Here is a 20,001-nt window from a genome sequence, read left to right on the forward strand (position 1 = left end):
GGGAAGTTCATGGGGTGCCATTGGGGGCCCTGGGATGGGGATTTGGGGGTATTTGGGGTCCTAGCCGTTCTCCTGATCTACCCCACAACCTCCTGGTGAACACCCCACCCCCCCTGCCCACCAACACCCCGAGCATTTTGGGGTGTCCACACCGCTAACCCCCCCTGTCCCCGCGTGTCCCCCAGTACCTGCAGGCCACGGGGAACAACTGGCGCTGGTTCGATGACCGCTCGGGGCGCTGGTGCAGCTACAGCGCCAGCAACAACAGCACCATCGACGCCGCCTGGCGCGCCGGGGAGCCCAGCGTGCGCTTCACCGCCGGCAGGCGGCGCTACACCGTGCAGTTCACCACCATGGTGCAGGTACGGGACCGGGGACAGGGGACAGGGGACAGGGGGTGGGGACACGGCCTGGGGTCAGCTACACCGTGCAGTTCACCACCATGGTGCAGGTAAGGGACCGGGGACAGGGGACAGGGGGTGGGGACACGGCCCCAGGGCACGGGGACACCGCCCCAGGGCATGGGGACACGGCCTGGGGTCAGCTACACCGTGCAGTTCACCACCATGGTGCAGGTACGGGACAGGGGACAGGGGGTGGGGACAGCTGGGGGATGGGGACACTGCCTGGGGTCAGCCAGAGCATGGGCACACTGTCTGGGGTCGGCTACACCGTGCAGTTCACCACCATGGTGCAGGTAAGGGACAGGGGACAGGGCGTGCGGACACGGCCCCAGGGCACGGGGACACCGCCTGGGGATAGCCAGGACACGGGGACACAGCCCCAGGGCACGGGGACGTTGCATGGGGTCAGCTACACCGTGCAGTTCACCACCATGGTGCAGGTACGGGGTAAAGGGACGGGGTGGGGACAAATGTGGTGGTGTCAGATGGCACATGGGGACACTGCCTGGGGTCAGCCAGGGCACAGGGACACAGCCCCATGTGAAGGAGGACGGAGCCCTGGGGTCACCCCCTGGCACAGGGACACGGCCAAGGGCAGGGGACAGAGCCCCAGGGCCACAGAGTGCAGGGGGGACAGCCCTGGGGACAGCCAGAGCAGGGGACACAACCTTGGGGTCACCCCATGGCACAGGGAACACCCTCCCAGGTCACCCCATTGGGAGGGGGACCAGCCCTGGTGTCACCCCCCTGCTGTCACCCCATGGCCCCCCCAGTGCCACCCTATGTTTCCCCCCTGTGTGACTCCCTGATGTCACCCTGCGGTGTCACCCCATGTTTCCCTCCGGTGTCCCCCCGGTGTCACCTCCCCGGTGTCACCCAGTGTCCTCCCCAGTGTGACCTCCCAGTGTCACCCCATGTCATCCCCATGTGACCCCAGTGTCACCTCAGTGTCACCCCCCCCGGTGAACAAGGAGACAGGGAATCCGTGCCCGGGGATGCTGACCCTACTGAGACCCACGATGTCACCCCATGTGTGCCCCCAATGTCACCCCCTGGTGTCACCCACTGTCTGCCCCAGTGTCACCCTGTGTCCCCCCACAATGTCACCCCAATGTCCCCTCGGTGTCCCCGCAGGTGAACGAGGAGACAGGCAATCGCCGCCCGGTGATGCTGACCCTGCTGCGCCCCCCCCGGGCTGGGAAAGGCCGCGACGGCGAGGGGGGGGGAGAGGAGAGCGAGGGGAAGGGCAAGGAGGAGACCCCCGGTGGGTGCTGGGCTGGGGGGCTCGGGGGGGGGATTTGAGGGGGCTTGGGGGGGATTTAGGGGGTCTGAGAGGGGTCTGTGGGGTCATGGAAGGGTCTGAGGGGTTATTGGGGGGGATTTAGGGGTTCTGAGGGGTCGTGGGGTCTGAGGGGGAATTTGAGGGTCATGGGGGTCTGAGGGTTATGGCAGGGGATTTAGGTCATGGGTGATTTGAGGGGTCAAGGAGAGGTCCAAGAGGTTAGTGGGAGGTCTGAGGGGTCATGGAGGGATTTAAGAGGTCATGGGGGGTCTGAGGGGTTCTGGGGAGGGTTGAGGGGTTAAGAGCGGGTCTGAGGGGTCATGGGGGTTTGAGGTGTTACTGGGGGAGATTTAGGAGTCCTGGGGGGTCTGAGAGGGTTCTGAGGGGTTATTGGGGGGGAGCTCTGAGGGGTTTTGGGGGGCTTGAGGAGTCATGGAAGGGATTTAAGAGGTCCTGGGGGGTCTGAGGTGTTATTGGGGGAGATCTGAGGAGTCGTGAGGGGGTTTGAGTGACCCTGAGGGGGTCTGAGTGACCATGAGGGGGTCTGAGTGACCGTGAGGGGGTCTGAGTGACCGTGAGGGGGTCTGAGTGACCGTGAGGGGGTCTGAGTGACCATGAGGGGGTCTGAATGACCATGAGAGTGTCTGAGTGACCATGAGGGGATCTGAGTGACTGCAGAGCTGATCTGAGCCCTCATGGGTGTCCCCACAACGACCCCCCAACAACCCCAAACCCCCATCCACCCCTCACTAACCCCCTCCCTCTCCCCACAGCCGCAGACCCTCCCTCCACCGACGACGACCCCCCACCCACCACCACCACCACCAGCACCACCAGCAGCAGCAGCAGCACCCCTCCAGCCCCCTGCCCGTCCCCTCCCAGCACCACGGCCAGCCCCGATGACCTCCCTGGCGGCGACGCCGAGGCGCCGGTGCGCGGGCTGGCCGAGGAGGCGGTGCCGGCCGTGCTGCGCGCCTGCGTCAGCATGCTGGCCGTGCCCGTGGACCCCGACACGCTGCACGCCACGCTGCGCCTCTGCCTGCGCCTCACCCGGCAGCACAAGCACGCGCTGCTCTTCGCCGAGCTGCGCTCCACCAGGACCATCCTGGCGCTGACGCAGAGCTCCGGCTTCACGGGGTTCACGCCGCTCGTCACGCTGCTCTTCAGGCACATCATCGAGGATCCCTGCACGCTCAGGCACACCATGGAGAAGGTGAGGGGGTGGGCAGTTGGGGGGCTGAGGGAGAGGGGAGAAGAGTTGGGGGCTGGGGGAGAGGGGAAAATGGAGTTGGGGGCTGGGAGAGGGAATTGGGGGCAGTAAGGGAGAGAGGAGAGGGGGCTGGGGGAGAGGGAGTTGCTGGGCTGGGGGAGAAGGGAGAATGAAGTTGAGGGGCTGGGGAAGAGGTGAGAGCAGAGTTGGGGGCTGGGGGAGAGGGGAGAGCAGAGTTGGGGGCTTGGGGAGAGATGGCGGGGCTGGGGGAGAGAAGAGAATGAAGTTGAGGGCTAGGGGAGAGGGGAGAATTGGGGGCAAGAGGAGAGGGAGTTGGGGCCTGGGGGAGAGGGGAGTTGGGGGTCTGGGGAGAGGAGAGAATGGAGTTGCAGGCCTGGGGACAAGGGGAGTGTGGGGAGAGAGGAGTTGGGGGTCTCAGAGCAAGGGGAGAGTAGAATTAAACGGCTGGGGGAGAAGGGGGAGCAGACTTGTGGGGCATGGAGATAAGGGGAGAGAGGAATTTGGGGTCTCAGGGCAAGGGGAGAGGGGACAGGGGGCTGGGGGGAAGGGGAGAAAGGAGTTGAAGGCCTGGGGACAAGGGGAGGGGGTGATTGTCCAGGGGTCACTTGAGGTCAAAGGGATGGGGGAATTGGGGATCCAGGGGTCACCTGGGGACAAGGGGAATCAGGGAATTGGGGATCTGGGGCCAGCAGGGAAAAGACAGGGAATTGGGGTTCAGAGATCACTGGGGACAAGTGAGTCAGGTGTCCAGGGGTCACTTGAGGTCAAATGGAGGGGGGAACTGGGGATCGGGGGGCACTTGGGGACAAGGAGATCAGGGAATTGGGGGTCTGGGGGATGAGGGGATCAGAGAATTGGAGGTTCAGAGATCACTGGAAACAAGGGAAACAGGGAATTGGGGCTCTGGGGGACAAAAGGGTCAAGGGATTGGAGGTCTGGGGCCAGCAGGGACAAGGGGAATGGGAATTGGGGCTCATGGGGACAAGGGGATCAGGGAATTGGGGCTCTGGGGGACAAGGAGATCAGTGAATTGGGGATCTGGGGGATAAGAGGATCAGGGAATTGGGGATTCAGAGATCACTGGGGACAAGAGGATCAGGGAATTTGGGCTCATGGGGACAAGACGATCAGGGAGTTGAGTGTCCAGAGGTCACTTCAGGTCAAGTTGATGGGGGAACTGGGGGATCCAGAGGTCACTTGGTGACCCAGGAGTCACTTGAGGACAAGGGGATCAGGGAATTGGGGGTCTGGGGCCAGCAGGGTCTGTAGGTCTGGGGGCTCCAGGGGGCAAGGGGATCAGGGAATTGGGGGTTTGGGGGACAAGGGGATCAGGGAATTGGGGATTCAGAGATTACTGGGGACAAGGGGATCAGGGAATTGGGGATTCAGAGATCACTGGGGACAAGGAGATCAGGGAATTGGGGATTCAGAGATCACTGGGGACAAGAGGATCAGGGAATCGGGGCTCTGGGCTCTCCAGCCTCCCACAGGAAGCTTTCCCAGGCCTCCCCTCGGGCAGAGGCAGCCCGGGGATGTCCCCGTGTCCCCTGTCCCCATCTCACGTCCATCCCCACCCGCAGGTGGTGCGCTCAGCAGCCACCAGCGGGGCGGGCAGCACCACCTCGGGGGTGGTCTCGGGCAGCCTGGGGTCCCGAGAGGTGAACTACATCCTGCGGGTGCTCGGCCCTGCCGCCTGCCGCAGCCCCAACGTCTTCACCGAGGTGGCCACGGGCTGCATCCGCATCGCCCTGCCCGCCCCGCGCGGCTCCGGCACCGGTGAGGGGGCATGCAGGGGGTCCTTGTACCCTGGAGGGGTCCTGGAGGGGGTCCTTGTACCCTGGAGGGGTCCTGGAGGTGGTCCTTGTACCCTGGGGGCATCCTGGAGGTGGTCCTTGTTACTCTGGGGGGTCCTAGAGGTGGTCCTTGTACACTGGAGGGGTCCTGGAGGGGGTCCTTGTTACCCTGGGGTGGTCCCTGGGATCCACAGGGGGCTCCTGGAGGTGGTCTTTGTACCCTGGGGGGGTCCTAGAGGTGGTCTTTGTACCCTGGGGGGGTCCTGGAGAGGGTCCTTGTACCCTGGAGGGGTCCTGGAGGGGGTCCTTGTACCCTGGGGTGGTCCCTGGGATCCACAGGGGGCTCCTGGAGGTGATCCTTGTTACCCTCGGGCTCCTGGAAGGGTCCTGGAGGTTGTCCTTGTACCCTGTGGTCCTCCTAGAGGTGGTCCTTGTTACCCTGGGGTGGTCCCAGGAGAGGTGGGATCCAAAGAAGGCTCCTGGAGGGGTCCTGGTGGGGGTCCTTGTACCCTAGGGTGGTCCTAGAGGTGGTCCTTGTACTCTGGGGTGGTCCTAGAGGTGATCCTTGTACTCTGGGGTGGTCCTGGAGGGGGTCCCAGGGAGGTGAGATCCACAGGGGGCTCCTGGAGGGGTCCTAGAGGTGGTCCTTGTTGCTCTGGGGTGGTCCCAGGGAGGTGGGAGCCACAGGGGACTCCTGGAATAGCTCCTGGAGGGCTTCTGTAGGTGGTCCTTGTACCCTGGGTGGCTCCTAGAGGTGGTCCTACAGAGGTGGGATACACGAGGGGCTCCTGGAAGGCAGTCCTTGGTAGCCTGGAGGTGGTCCTGGGGAGGAGGGAGCCACAGGGGGCTCCTGGAGGTGGTCCTTGTACCCCAGGGGGCTCCTGGGGACATGGACTCTCCCCCCATCAGGGATAGATCAGATTTACCCCCAAAACTCATTATCCCAGCATTCCTTTTACCCCAAAACCAGAGATCTCAAAGTCACCCTTTACCCCAAAGGCATCATCCCTCCTCCTCCTTCACCCCAACATGGGAACCCCACAATCTGAGCCCCCTGGGGATCCCCCCAAGTCCCTGACCCCCCCGTTTTTTCCCCTTTTCCAGCCTCGGACGATGAATTTGAGAACCTGCGGATCAAAGGGCCCAACGCGGTGCAGCTGGTGAAAACCACGCCGGCCAAGGCTGCGGCTCTGCCGCCCATCCCCGAGCCCATCCGGGACGTCATCTACGACATGCTCAACGCCCTGGCAGCCTACCATGCCCCTGATGAGGGTATGGGGGGCTTGGGGGGCTCGGGGGGCTTGGGGGAAGGGGGGCTGACCACCCTCAGGGAGGTTTTGGGGTGCTGGAGAGGAGTAGGGTACACGTGAAAGTGGATTTGGGGTGTCCTGTTGGGTGCTTTGGGTATCCAGCACACCTCTGAGAAAGGGCTGGGGGCTCAGGGGACCCCTGGGATGAGGGTATGAGGGGCTTGGGGGGCTCGGGGGGCATGGGGGAAGGGGGCTGACCACCCTCAGGGAGGTTTTGGGGTGCTGGAGAGGAGCGGGGTGCACGTGGAAGTGGATTTGGGGTGTCCTGTTGGGTGCTTTGGGTATCCAGCACACCTCTGAGAAAGGGTTGGGGGCTCAGGGGACCTCTGTGATGAGGGTACAGGGGCTTGGGGGACTCAGGGGACCCCCAGGAACGGGGGATGGACAACCTCAGGGAGGTTTTGGGGTATTGGAGAGGAGTAGGATGCATATGAAATCCCCAAATCCACATGGAACTGGATTTGGGGTATCCTGTTGGGTGCTCTGGGTACCCAACAGGCCTCTGAAAAGAGGGTTGGGGGGCCTGGGGGACCCTTGTGATGAGGGTATGGGGGGCTTGGGGGGCTCGGGGGACCCCCAGGAAGGGGGGCTGACCACCCTCAGGGAGGTTTTGGGGTGATGGAGAGGAGTGGGGTGCACATGAAACTGGATTTGGGGTGTCCTGTTGATTGCTCTGAGTATCAACCACACCTCTGATAAAGGGTTGGGGGCTCAGGGGACCCCTGTGATGAGGGTACGGGGGGCTTGGGGGGCTCAGGGGACCACCAGGAAGGGGGGATGGACAACCTCAGGGAGATTTTGGGGTGCTGGAAGGGAGTGGGGTGCACGTGGAACCCCCAGATCCACATGGAACTGGATTTGGGGTATCTTCCAGCGCCAAAAAGTTCTGTACAGAGTGACAACATGGGGGTCCTGGGGGTTCCTTTACCCTCAGAATGAGAGTCCATATAGGGGAAATTGTGGTATTCATGTAAGGAAAGAATTTGGGTTTCCATATAGGAAGGAATTGGGGTGTCCATATAGGAAATGAATTGGGATGTTCATACAGGGAAGGAATTGGAATGTTCATATATGAGGGAATTTTGGTGTCCATATAGGGGGAATTGGGATGTCCATATAGGGAAGGAGTTGTGGTGTCCATATAGGGGAAATTGGGGTGTCTATGTAGGATGGAATTGGGATGTTCATATAGGGAAAGAATTGGGGTTTTCATATAGGGAAAGAATTGGGGTTTTCATATAGGGAAGGAATTGGGGTTTCAATATAGGATGGAATTGGGATGTTCATGTAGGGGAGGAATTGGGGTGTCCATATAGGATGGAATTTTGGTGTTTATATAGGGGAAATTGGGGTGTCCATATAGGAAAGAATTGGCATATTTGTATAGAAAAGCAATATATATATATATTCTTGTATATAATATATATTTTCTTTTATATTCCTTCCATATATATTCCCAATACAGGGATGAAATGGGGGTGACCATATAGAGAAATGGGGTGACTCTCACCCCTTCAGGGGGCAATGGGACATATCCTGACCCGTCTGTCCCCCCAGGTGACAACGGTGACCCCAAGAGCTGTCCATATAGGAAAGGAATTGGGGTGTCCATATAGGATGGAATTCTGGTGTTTATATAGGGGAAATTGGGGTGTCCATATAGGAAAGAATTGGCATATTTGTATAGAAAATCAATATATATATATTATTGTATATAATATATAGTTTGTTTTATATTCCTTCCTTTTATTTATATATGTTCCCAATATAGGGATGGAGTGGGGGTGACCATATAGAGAAATGGGGTGACTCTCACCCCTACAAGGGTCAGTAGGACATCCCCTGACCCGTCTGTCCCCGCAGGTGACAAAGGTGACCCCAAGAGCGCGGCGCCCAGCGAGGTGAGCCAGCTGCTGTCGGACATTGGGGACGACATGTACCAGCAGTACCGCAGCCTCACGCGGCCCCCCGGCGACTTCGACCCCCCGGCCGGCTTCGCCATCAACGTACGGGGGTTTGGGGGGATTTGGGGGGGCTGAGAGGGGATTGGGGGGCTGGGAGGGATTTGGGGAAGCTGGGGAATGATTTGGGGCGGCTGGGGGATTCAGAGTGCTGAGGATTTAGGGGGCTGGGGGTCATTTGGGGGTCGTTGGGGTGGCTAGAGGGGATTTGGGGCTGAGAGGGATTTGGGGGCTGGGGGCTGATTTGGGGGGCTGAAGGAGGATTCGGGGTGCTGGGAGGATTTGGGGATGCTGGGAGGGGATTTGGGGTGGCTGGGGGGATTCAGAATGCCGGAGGGGATTTGGGGGAATTTGAGGGGGCTGGGGGTCATTTGGGGGTCGTTCGGGTGGCTAGGAGGGGATTTGGGGGCTGAAGGAGGATTTGGGGCAACTGGGAGGGGTTGAGGGGCCTGTGAGGAGAATTTGGGGACGCTGGGAAGGGATTTGGGGATGCTGGGAGGGGATTTGGAGGGTCATTTTTGAGAGGTCATTTTGGGGGGCTGGAGGGGATCTGGGGGTCTGAGGGGTCATTTGGGGGGCTGGGAAGGGATTTGGGGACACTGGGAGGGGATTTGGGGTGGCTGGAGGATGATTTGGGGAGCTAGGAAGGAATTTGGGGTCTAGGAGGGGATTTGGGGGGCTGGGTGCTGATATGGGGGGCTGGGAGAGGAATTTGGGGGGGCTAAAGGAGAATTTGGGGTGGCTGGGAGGGGATTTGGGGTGACTGGAAAGGGATTTTGGGGGCTTGAGGGGTTTTGGGATGACTGGGAGGGGATTTGGGGTGGCTGGGAAAGAATTTTGGGGTCTAGGAGGGATTTGGGGGGCTGTGGGGTTTTTGGGGACCCCCAGACTGATCCCCCCCTGTCCCCCCAGGCCCAGGTGTTCGCTGCTGATGGAGCTTCTGCCGAGACGCCACCCTCGGGAACCCCGCAGGGAGAAGGTGCCACTGTCCCCCCGTGTCCCCTGGGTGTCCCCCGATGTCCCTGCTGTGTCCTCTTGTGTCTCCTGGTGTCCCCTGATGTCCCCTCCATGTCCCCTCCGTGACCCCAATATTCCCAAGCCCCCCAACATCCTCTCTGTATCCCCACATGTCCCAATGTCCCCACAGTGTCCCCAAACCCCTTGAACCCCTCCGTGTCCCTGAGCCCCCCAAGGTCCCCTCTATGTCCCTGAGGTCCCTGAGCCCCCCAAGGTCCCCTTCATGTCCTTGAGACTTTCCCCATCCTCTCTCTGCTCTCTGCATCCCCTAATGATGCCACCCCCTGTCCCCTGATGCTGTCCCCATGTCCCCCAAAAATGCCACCCTGTGTCCTCCCGACACTGTCCCCATGTCCCCCAAAAATGCCACCCCATGCCCCCCCGTCCCCAACAGTGTCCCTGTGTCCCCCTAACGCTGCCACCCTGTGTCCCTTGATGCTGTCCCTATGTCCCCCAAAAATGCCACCCATGCCCCCCTGTCCCCTGATGCTGTCCCTGTGTCCCCCTAATAATGCCACCCCATGCTCCCCTGTCCCCAACAGTGTCCCTGTGTCCCCCATCGCTGCCACCCCGTGTCCCCTGACACTGTCCCCGTGTCCCCCAACAATGCCACTCCATGCCCCCTAACGGTGCCCCCCAGCCCCCTAACCACGTCACCCCAGCCCCTGTTCCCTCGTGTCCCCTGATGGTGTCCCCTTGTCCCCCTAATGATGTCAACCTTGATTCCCCCAATGGTGTCCCCTGTGACCCCTTAACGATGCCACCCTGTGCCACCCCATGTCCCCCTGTCCCCTGACAGTGTCCCCGTGTCCCCTGACGCTGTCCTCATGTCCCCCTAACAGTGCCCCCCGCGACCCCTTAATGATGTCCCCTGCACCCTCCTAACAATGCCACCCCATTCCCTTGTGTCCCCTCACACTGTCCCCGCGTCCCCTCGTGTCCTCTGACGGTGTCCCCTTGTCCTTCTAATGATGTCACCCCTGCGACCCCCTAACGATGCCACCCTGTGCCACCCCCTGCCCCCCTGTCCCTTGACAGTGTCCCTGTGTCCCCCCCATCGCTGCAACCCCGTGTCCCCTGACAGTGTCCCTGTGTCCCCCCATCGCTGCCACCCCCTGTCCCCTGACAGTGTCCCCATGTCCCCCTAACCATACCACCCCATGCCCCCTAACGGTGCCCCCTGCGACCCCTTAAAGGTGTCCCCTGCACCCTCCTAACAATGCCACCCATTCCCTTGTGTCTCCATGTCCCCTGACGGTGTCCCCATGTCCCCTGACGGTGTCCCCTCGTGCCCCCAGCGTCCAGCCCCGAGGAGGGCCGCGAGGGCCGCAAGGAGAAGGAGGGCGAGCGCGGCGAGGAGCGCGGCCGGGCCAGAGGCTCCAAGCCGCTGATGCCAACCTCCACCATCCTGCGGCTGCTGGCCGAGCTGGTCCGGTCCTACGTGGGCATCGCCGCCCTGATCGCCAACTACAGCTACAGCGTGGGCCAGTCCGAGCTCATCAAGGAGGTGACACGGGGACAGGGACAGGGTGGGGTCACTGAGAGGGGCAGGGGTCACCATGAGGGGCAGGGGTCAGGGACTGGGGCAGTCCGAGCTCATCAAGGAGGTGACATGGGGACAAGGGGACATGGTGGGGTCACTGAGAGGGGCAGGGGTCACCGAGAGGGGCAGGGGTCACCAGGAGGGGCAAGGCTCAGGGACTGGGGCAGTCCGAGCTCATCGAGGAGGTGACACGGGGACAGGGACGTGGTGGGGTCACCGAGAGGGGCAGGGGACACCGAGAGGGGTAGGGGTCACTGAGAGGGGCAGGGAACAAGGATGTGGTCACTGCAAGGGGTAGAGGATGGGGTCACTGCATGGGGGCAGGGGACAGGGATGTGGTCACCACGAGGGAGAGGGGACAGGGACACCCCATGGGGTCACTGTGAGGGGCAGAGAATGGGGATGGGATCACCCATGGGGTCATCACAAGTAGGGGATGGGGACACCCCATGGGGTCACTGTGAGGGGGAAGGGGACAGGGTCACCATGGGGGCAGGGGACAGGGGTGCATCCCACGGGGTCATGGTGAGGGGCAGGGGATGGGGACACCACGAGGGGCAGGGGACAGGGATGGGGTCACTGCGAGGGGCAGGGGACAGGGTCACCCACTGCCACCGGACGGCTGTGTCCCCATCGCTGCCCATGTCCCCATCAGTGTGGTCGTGGAGGGATTCTGGCACTCCCCCTGGGCTTTGGGGTCTCCTGTCACCCCACTTACTGGGGTCCTTTGTCCCCCCAGACACCTCAGTCCCATCCCCTGTGATTGGGGGTGTCCCTTGTCCCCAGTTTTTGGGGTCCCCTGTCACCTACACCTCAGTCCTCCTGGGTCCTCTCTGTCCCCTGCCCCAAAGGTCCCCCCAGGTCCTCTCTGTCCCTCCACACCTCTGTCCCCCTGTGTCCCCTCTGTCCCTCTGTGTCCCCCTGGCCACGGTGCGGCCGTGTGACCCCCGTGTCCCCGCAGGACTGCAGCGTGCTGGCCTTTGTCCTGGACCACCTGCTGCCCCACCAGCAGAACGCCGAGGACAAAGACACCCCGGCGCTGGCGCGGCTCTTCCTGGCCAGCCTGGCCGCGGCCGGCAGTGGCACCGACGCCCAGGTGGCACTGGTCAACGAGGTCAAGGCCGCGCTTGGCCGCGCTCTGGCCATGGCTGAGAGCACCGAGAAACATGCCAGGTGTGGGGACAGGGTGGGGACAATGTGGGAAGAGCTGGGGACAGTGGCACCAATGCCCAGGTGGCACTGGTCAATGAGGCCAAGGCCACACTCGGCCGCGCTCTGGCCATGGCTGAGAGCACTGAGAAACATGCCAGGTGTGGGGACAGTATGGGGACAGTGTGGGGACAGTGTGGGAAGAGCTGGGGACGGTGGGGACAGTGGCACCGATGCCCAGGTGGCACTGATGCCCAGGTGGCACTGGTCAGTGAGGTCAAGGCCACGCTCTGGCCATGGCTGAGAGCGCCGAGAAACATGCCAGGTGTGGGGACAGTTTGGGGACAGTGTGGGGACACTGCAGAGACAGCAGGGACAATGTGGGGAGAGCTGGTGACACTGCAGAGACAGCCTGGGGACAGTGTAGAGACACAGTAGGACAATGGGGGGACAGCTGGGGACAGCATGTGGACAGCTTGGGACAGTGTGAGGACACTGCGGTGACAGCCTGGGGACAGGGTGGGGACAGCATGGAGACAATGTAGAGACACAGTGGGACAATGGTGGACAGCGAGGACAATGTGGGAACAGCCTGGGGACAGTGTGGGGACACAGTATGACAGCAGTGGGACAGTGTGGGGACAGCACAGAGTGACCATACCCATGTCCCCACAATGTCCTTGTGTCCCCTCAGAGTGACCATGTCTGTGTCCCCACAATGTCCCCATGTCCCCTCAGACTGACCACGTCCATGTCCTGTCAGAGTGACCATGCCCATGTCCCCACAATGTCCTTGTGTCCCCTCAGAGTGACCACGCCCATGTCCCCTCAGACTGACCATGTCCATGTCCCTCACAATGTCCCTGCTATCTCCTTGGAGTGACCATGTACATGTCCCCACAATGTCCCCGTGTCCCCAGACTGACCATGCCTATGTCCCCTCAGGGTCCCCATGTCCCCGCAATGTCCCCACAATGTCCCCACAGTGTCCCCAAACCGACCATGCCCATGTCCCCACAGTGTCCCCATGTCCCCAGACTGACTGTGCCCGTGTCCCTGCAGGGTCCCTATGTCCCCAGACTGACCATGTCCCCACAATGTGCCCGTGTCCCCACAATGTGCCTGTGTCCCCACGATGTCCCCATGTCCCCACAGTGTGCCCATGTCCCTGCAGGGTCCCTATGTCCCCACAATGTGCCCGTGTCCCCACAATGTCCCCATGTCCCCAGTCTGACCTGTCCCCGTAGGGTCCCTATGTCCCCACAATGTCCACATGTCCCCAGCCTGACCACTGTCCCCATGTCCCCACAATGTCCACATGTCCCCACAATGTCCCCGCAATGTCCCCGTGTCCCCAGCCTGACCACTGTCCCCATGTCCCCACAATGTCCCCATGTCCCCACAATGTCCCCGCAATGTCCCCATGTCCCCAGCCTGACCACTGTCCCCATGTCCCCACAATGTCCCCATACTGACGGTGTCCATGTCCCCACACTGTCCCTGTGTCCCCGCAATGTCCCCGTGTCCCCACAATGTCCCCGTGTCCCCCGCCTGACCTGTCCCCTGTCCCCGTGTCCCCAGCCTGACCTGTCCCCTGTCCCCGCAATGTCCCCATACTGACGGTGTCCATGTCCCCATATCCCCAGACTGACGGTGTCCATGTCCCCACAATGTCCCTGTGTCCCCGCAATGTCCCCGTGTCCCCGCAATGTCCCCGTGTCCCCACACTGTCCCCGTGTCCCCACACTGTCCCCGTGTCCCCCGCCTGACCTGTCCCCTGTCCCCGCAATGTCCCCATGTCCCCACACTGTCCCCGTGTCCCCCGCCTGACCTGTCCCCTGTCCCCGCAATGTCCCCATACTGACGGTGTCCATGTCCCCATATCCCCAGACTGACGGTGTCCATGTCCCCACAATGTCCCCGTGTCCCCAGGCTGACCTGTCCCCATGTCCCCATATCCCCAGACTGACGGTGTCCATGTCCCCACACTGTCCCCGTGTCCCCACACTGTCCCCGTGTCCCCCGCCTGACCTGTCCCCTGTCCCCGCAATGTCCCCATGTCCCCACACTGTCCCCGTGTCCCCCGCCTGACCTGTCCCCTGTCCCCGCAATGTCCCCATACTGACGGTGTCCATGTCCCCATATCCCCAGACTGACGGTGTCCATGTCCCCATATCCCCATACTGATGGTGTCCATGTCCCCACACTGTCCCCGTGTCCCCAGGCTGACCTGTCCCCTGTCCCCGCAGGCTGCAGGCCGTCATGTGCATCATCAGCACCATCATGGAGTCCTGTCCGTCCACCTCGAGCTTCTACAGCAGCGCCGCCAAGCCTCCTCACAACGGCATGAACAACATCATCCGCCTCTTCCTCAAGAAGGGGCTGGTCAACGACCTGGCCAGGGTGCCCCACAGCCTCGACCTCTCCAGGTGGGCTTTGGGGGGGATCTGGGGGAGTTTTGGGGGATCTTGGGGGGTTTTGGAGGATTTGGGGGGTTTGGGGATCTGGGGATCTCGTGGGGTTTTTGGGGGATTTGGTGGGGTTTTAGAGGGTCTTGATGGGGTTTGGGAGGGTTTTGAGGGATCTTGAGGGGTTTGGAGGGTTTGGGGGGATTTGGGGGATCTTGAGGGTTTGGGGGGATTTGGTGGGGTTGGTGGGGTTTTGGGGGATCTTGTGGGGTTTTAGGGTCTTGATGGGGTTTGGGAGGAGTTTGGGGGATCTTGGGGGTTTGGAGGATTTTGGGGGATCTTGTGGGGTTTTGGATCTTGTGGGGTTTTGGGGGATTTGGTGGGGTTTTGGGGGGATCTTGTGGGGTTTTGGAGGGGTTCGGGGGGGATTTGGTGGGGTTTTGGAGGAGTTTGAGGGGTCTGGAGGAGTTTTGGGGGAGATCTGTTTGGGTTTTGGAGTCTTCAAGGGTTTTGGGGGAGCTTTGTTGGGGTCTTGCGGGGTTTTTGAGGGTCATGAGGGGTTTTGGGAGAGTTTTGAGGGAGCTTTGTTGAGGTTGGGAGGTGTTTTGGAGGAACCCTTGTGGGTTTGTGGGGTTAGTGGGGGCTATGGTGGGTTTGTGGGGTCCATGCCATGTTTGTGGGGTCCCTGGTGGGTTTGGGGTCCCTGGTGTGTCTATGAAGTCCCTGTGGGGTCCCTGGTGGGTTTTTGGTGTCTGTGGTGGGGTTTTGGGGTCCCTGTGTGTCCTTGGTGTGTGTTTGGGGTCCCTGTGGGTCTCTGGTGTGTTTCTGGGGTCCCTGCTGCATGTTTGGGGTCCCTGTGGGTCCCTGCTGCATGTTTGGGGTCCCTGCTGTATATTTGGGGTCCCTGCTGTGTTTTCGGGGTCCCTGCTGTGTTTTCGGGGTCCCTGCTGTGTTTTCGGGGTCCCTGCTGTGTTTTTGGGGTCCTTGCCGTGTTTTTGGGGTCCCTGCTGCGTGTCTGGGTCCCCGCCGTGTCCCCAAGCCCTGCTGTCCCGCTGTCCCCGCAGCCCCAACATGGCCAACACGGTGAACGCGGCGCTGAAGCCTCTGGAGACTTTGTCACGCATTGTCAACCAGCCCAGCAGCCTCTTCGGGGCCAAAGGCTCCTCCAGCAAGAGCAAGGCCGAGGGGGCTGGGGGAGCTCGGGAGGCAGGGGCTGCGCCCCCCGATGGAGGTAACCCCTGTCACCTTCTGTCACCCCTGTGTCACCTTCTGTCACCCTGTGTCACACCCTTGTCACACCCTGTGTCACCTCTTGGGGGCCAAAGGCTCCTCCAGCAAGAGCAAAGGCTGCACCCCCCGATGGAGGTAACCTCTGTCACCTTCTGTCACCCTGTGTCACCGCATGGTCCCTCAGGGTCACCCTTGTGTCACCCCATGGACACACCGTGTCACCCCATGGCATTCGCGGTCACTCCGTGGCCCTTTGGGGTCACCCACAGCCCCCCCTGTGTCACCCCATGTCATCTCAGGGTCACCCACAGTCCCCCTGTGTCACCCCATGGCCCTTCAGGGTCACCCCATGGTCACTCCATGACCCCTCAGGGTCACCCCATGGCCCTTGGGGTCACTCCTGTGTCACCCCCTGGACCCACTGTGTCACTCCTGTGTCACCCCATGGCCTGTCAGGGTCACCCACTGTCCCCCATGGTCACCCCATGGCCACTCCATGACCCCTCAGGGTCACCCCTGTGTCGCCCTGTCCTCCCATGTCACTCTGTGGCTCCTCAGAGTCACCCCATGGTCACCCTGTGGCCTCTCAGGGTCACCCATGGCCCCTCAAGGTCACCTCATGGTCACCCCATGGCCCTCAGGGTCACCTCAAGGTCCCCACATGTCACTCTATGGCTCCTCAGAGTCACCCCTGCCCATTTGGGGTCAGAGTAGCCCCTTTTGGGGTCAGGGAATGTCATTTGGGGTCAGGGGGTGTCACTTGGGGTCAAGAGGTGTCCTTTGGGGTCAGAGTAGCCCCGTTTAGGGTCAGGCGCTATCCCCCAATTCCCCCTTTGCCACCCCTGCTGACCCCCCAGGTGACCCGGAGTGACCCCCCTGTCCCCCCAGGTGACCCCGGTGACCCCGAGCCCCCCGAGGAGGACGCGGAGGCCGCGCAGGCCGAGGCTGCCGATGGTGACATGGACGGCGAGGCCGAGGGTGACACTGTGGTCCTGGCCGGACAGCCCGAGGGGCTCAGCACCCAGGAGATGCAGGTGAGGGACACCCCAAAATTTGGGGATACCTGAAATGTCACCCGGGACCCCCGAAATGTCACCCAGGAGCCCAAAATGCCATCCAGGAGCCCCAAATGCCACTTTGGACCCCTGGTCGCCACCCAGGGTCCCCAAAATGCCACCCAGGACACCCCAAATGCCACCCAGGACCCCCAAATGCCACCCAGGACCCCAAAATGCCACCCAGGGTCCCCAGATGCCACCTAGGACCCCTCAGATACCACCCAGGAACCCAAAATGCCATCCAGGAACCCAAAATGCCACCCGGGACCCTCAAATGCCACCCAGGACCCCAAAATGCCATCTGGGAACCCAAAGTGCCACCCAGAACCCCTGAAATGCCACCCAGGACACCCAAAATGCCACCCAGGATCCCCCAAATGCCACCCAGGGTCCCCCAAATGCCACTCAGGATCCCCACAATGTCACCCCTGTGTCCCCAAAGGTGGAGAACGAGCTGGAGGATCTGATCGATGAGCTGCTGGAGAGGGACGGCGCTGATGGCAACAGTGCCATCATCGGTGAGTGACCGAGGGGACAGCGGGGACGCCCTGCCCATCGAGGGGTGGCCTGTGTCACCCTGTGTCACTCGGGGTCACCCCGTGCCCCTTGGGGTCACCCCATGGTCACCCTGTGTCACCCCATGGTCACTCTGTGTCACCTTGTGGTCCCTCGGGTCACCTCTGTGTAACCCCATGGTCACTCTGTGTCACCTCATGTTCACCTCGGTGTCACCCCATGGTCACTCTGTGTCACCTCACAGCCCTTGGGGTCACCCACAGCTCCCCCATGTCACCTCATGGCCCTTTGGGATCACCTCTGTGTTACCCCATGGTCACTCTGTGTCACCTCACGGCTCTTGGGGTCACCTCTGTGTCACCCCATGGTCACTCTGTGTCACCCCATGGTCACTCTGTGTCACCCTGTGGCCCCTCGGGTCACCTCTGTGTCACCCCATGGTCACTCTGTGTCACCTCATGGTCACTCTGTGTCACCCACAGCTCCCCCATGTCACCTCATGGCCCTTTGGGGTCACCTCTGTGTTACCCCATGGTCACTCTGTGTCACCTCATGGCTCTTGGGGTCACCTCTGTGTCACCCCATGGTCACTCTGTGTCACCCACAGCCCCCCCATGTCACCTCATGGCCCCTCAGGATCACCCTTGGGTCACCCCTTGCCCTCTCAGGGTCACCTCATGGCCCTTTAGGGTCACCTCTGTGTCACCCCATGGTCACTCCGGGTCACCCTGTGGTGACTCTGTGTCACCTCATGACCCTTTGGGGTCACCTCTGTGTCACCCTATGCCTTCTCAGGGTCACCTTGTGTCACCCTATGGTCACTCTGGGTCACCCTCCCCTGAGGAGGTCACTGCTAGGTCACCCTGTGGCCCCTCATGGTCACCCCTGTGTCACCCCATGGCCCCTCAGGGTCACTCTGTTTCCCCCACCCTGGACATTGGGGTGAACCCTGTCCAACATGGGGTGACCCCAGGGCGTCCCCTGTCCAACATGGGGTGACCCCAGGATGTCCCCTGACCATTGGGGTGACCCCAGGATGTCCCCTGACCATTGGGGTGACCCCTGGCCATTGGGGTGTCCTGTGGCCATCAGAGTGACCCCTGGGTGTCCCCTGGCCATCGGGGTGTCCCCTGGCCATCACGAGGTGTCCCCAGGATGTCCCCTGGCCATTGGGGTGTCCCCTGGCCATCAGGATGTCCCCAGGGTGTCCCCTGGCCATCGGAATGACCCCTGGGTGTCCCCTGGCCATCGGGGTGTCCCCAGGATGTCCCCTGGCCATCAGAGTGACCCCAGCATGTCCCCTGGCCATCGGGGTGTCCCCAGGATGTCCCCTGGCCATCGGAATGACCCCTGGGTGTCCCCTGGCCATCGGGGTGTCCCCTGGCCATCACGAGGTGTCCCCAGGGTGTCCCCTGGCCATCAGAGTGACCCCAGCATGTCCCCTGTCCGCAGTGAGTCGCTCTGGCGAGGACGAGTCGCAGGAAGATGTCCTGATGGACGAAGCTCCGTCCAACCTCAGCCAGGCCTCCACGCTGCAGGCCAACCGCGAAGGTGGCGCTGGATTTGGGGCATTTCGGGCTGAAATTTGGGGGATTTTGGGGTTTTTTGGGGTCCTAGTGACCCCCATTATCCCCCTCCCAAGGTGGCGCTGGATTTGGGGCCAAAATTTGGGGGATTTGTGGGGAATTTGGGGTCCTAAAGACCCCTCTTATCTGGGGAATGGAATTTGGGGGTTTAGGGGAATTCAGGGACTTAGGGCCTGAAATCTGGGGGTTTTGGGGCCAAAATTTGGGGGATTTAGGGTTTTTTGGGGTCCTACTGACCCTCATTGTCTGGGGTGTGGAATTTGGGAGTTATGGGGTTGGAATTTGGGGGTTTTGGGGCTGAAAGTTGGGGGATTTAGGGGGAATTTGGGGTCCTACTGACCCCTGTCTTATCTGGGGCCTGAAATTTGGGGATGTTTTGGAATTTGAGGGATGAGGCCTGGAATTTGGGAGTTTCGGGGCCTGGAATTCAAGGGTTTTAAGGCCTGAAATTTGGGGCTTTTGGGGCCAAAATTTGGGGGATTTGTGGGGAATTTGGGGTCCTAAAGACCCCCATTACTGGGGTCTGGAATTTGGGAGTTATGGGGTCTGGAATTAGGAAGGTTTGGGGGATTTGGGGGATGAGGCCTGGAATTTGGGAGTTTCAGGGCCTGGAATTCGGGGGTTTTAAGGCCTGAAGTTTGGGGCTTTTGGGGCCAAAATTTGGGGGATTTGTGGGGAATTTGGGGTCCTAAAGACCCCTCTTATCTGGGGTTGGAATTTGGGAGTTATGGGGTCTGGAATTTGGGGGTTTTGGGGCCAAAATTTGGGGGATTTGGGGGTTTTTTGGGGTCCTACTGACCCCTCTTATCTTGGGCGTAGAATTTGGGGATTCAGGGGAGATTTTGGGGTGTTTAGTGGTGTTTGGGTGATTTTAGGACCTGTAATTCAGGGGATTTTGACCTCCTACAAACCCCACTTTTTTGCCACCTGGAATTTGGGGATTTAGGGCCAAAATTTGAGGGATTTGGGGTTTTTTGGGGTCCTACTGATCTCCTTTATCTGGGGCCTGGAATTTGGGAGGATAGGGGGATTTGGGGACCTGGAATTTGGGAGTTTTAGGGCCTGGAATTAGGGAGTTTAGGGCCTCGAATTTGCTGGGTTTTGGGGCCAAAATTTATGGGATTTTGGGGTCCTACTGACCCCTCTCATCTGAAGCATAGAATCTGGGGATTTAGGGGAGATTTTGGGGTATTTAGGTGATTTTAGGACCTGTAATTCAGGGGATTTTGAACTCGTACAAACCCCACTTTTTTGCGGGCTGGAATTGGGGGATTTTGGGGCATTTTGGGATATTTTGGGGTCTCAAACCCCCTTTTTTTCCTCCCCAAAGATTCCATGAACATCCTGGACCCCGAGGATGAGGAGGAGCACACGCAGGAGGAGGACAGCAGCGGCAGCAACGAGGATGAGGATGACAGTCAGGATGAGGAGGAGGAGGAGGAGGAGGAGGATGAAGATGATCAGGTTGGGGGGAATGGGGGAGTTGGGACCCTAAAAATAACGGGGTGACCAC

General features: G+C 60.9%; 1 protein-coding gene across 1 annotated transcript in view; it reads left to right on the forward strand.

The window, feature by feature from the left end:
* LOC146420258 (E3 ubiquitin-protein ligase HUWE1-like) overlaps positions 1 to 20,001 on the forward strand; it is a 29,038-nt gene that overhangs the window by 798 nt on the left and 8,239 nt on the right. The window contains exons 2-16 of the mRNA XM_085048478.1: positions 186 to 362; positions 1,539 to 1,668; positions 2,460 to 2,899; positions 4,498 to 4,693; positions 5,815 to 5,982; positions 7,884 to 8,026; positions 8,894 to 8,960; positions 10,297 to 10,505; positions 11,503 to 11,714; positions 13,940 to 14,119; positions 15,163 to 15,329; positions 16,217 to 16,362; positions 16,829 to 16,904; positions 18,355 to 18,453; positions 19,819 to 19,952. Coding sequence (XP_084904604.1) covers positions 186 to 362; positions 1,539 to 1,668; positions 2,460 to 2,899; positions 4,498 to 4,693; positions 5,815 to 5,982; positions 7,884 to 8,026; positions 8,894 to 8,960; positions 10,297 to 10,505; positions 11,503 to 11,714; positions 13,940 to 14,119; positions 15,163 to 15,329; positions 16,217 to 16,362; positions 16,829 to 16,904; positions 18,355 to 18,453; positions 19,819 to 19,952 — 2,544 coding nt within the window. The remainder of the gene's footprint in view (positions 1 to 185; positions 363 to 1,538; positions 1,669 to 2,459; positions 2,900 to 4,497; positions 4,694 to 5,814; positions 5,983 to 7,883; positions 8,027 to 8,893; positions 8,961 to 10,296; positions 10,506 to 11,502; positions 11,715 to 13,939; positions 14,120 to 15,162; positions 15,330 to 16,216; positions 16,363 to 16,828; positions 16,905 to 18,354; positions 18,454 to 19,818; positions 19,953 to 20,001) is intronic.

This window comes from Lichenostomus cassidix, unplaced genomic scaffold, assembly GCF_008360975.1.
Source record: "Lichenostomus cassidix isolate B80296 unplaced genomic scaffold, HeHo_3.0 HiC_scaffold_884, whole genome shotgun sequence".
Lineage (NCBI taxonomy): Eukaryota > Metazoa > Chordata > Aves > Passeriformes > Meliphagidae > Lichenostomus > Lichenostomus cassidix.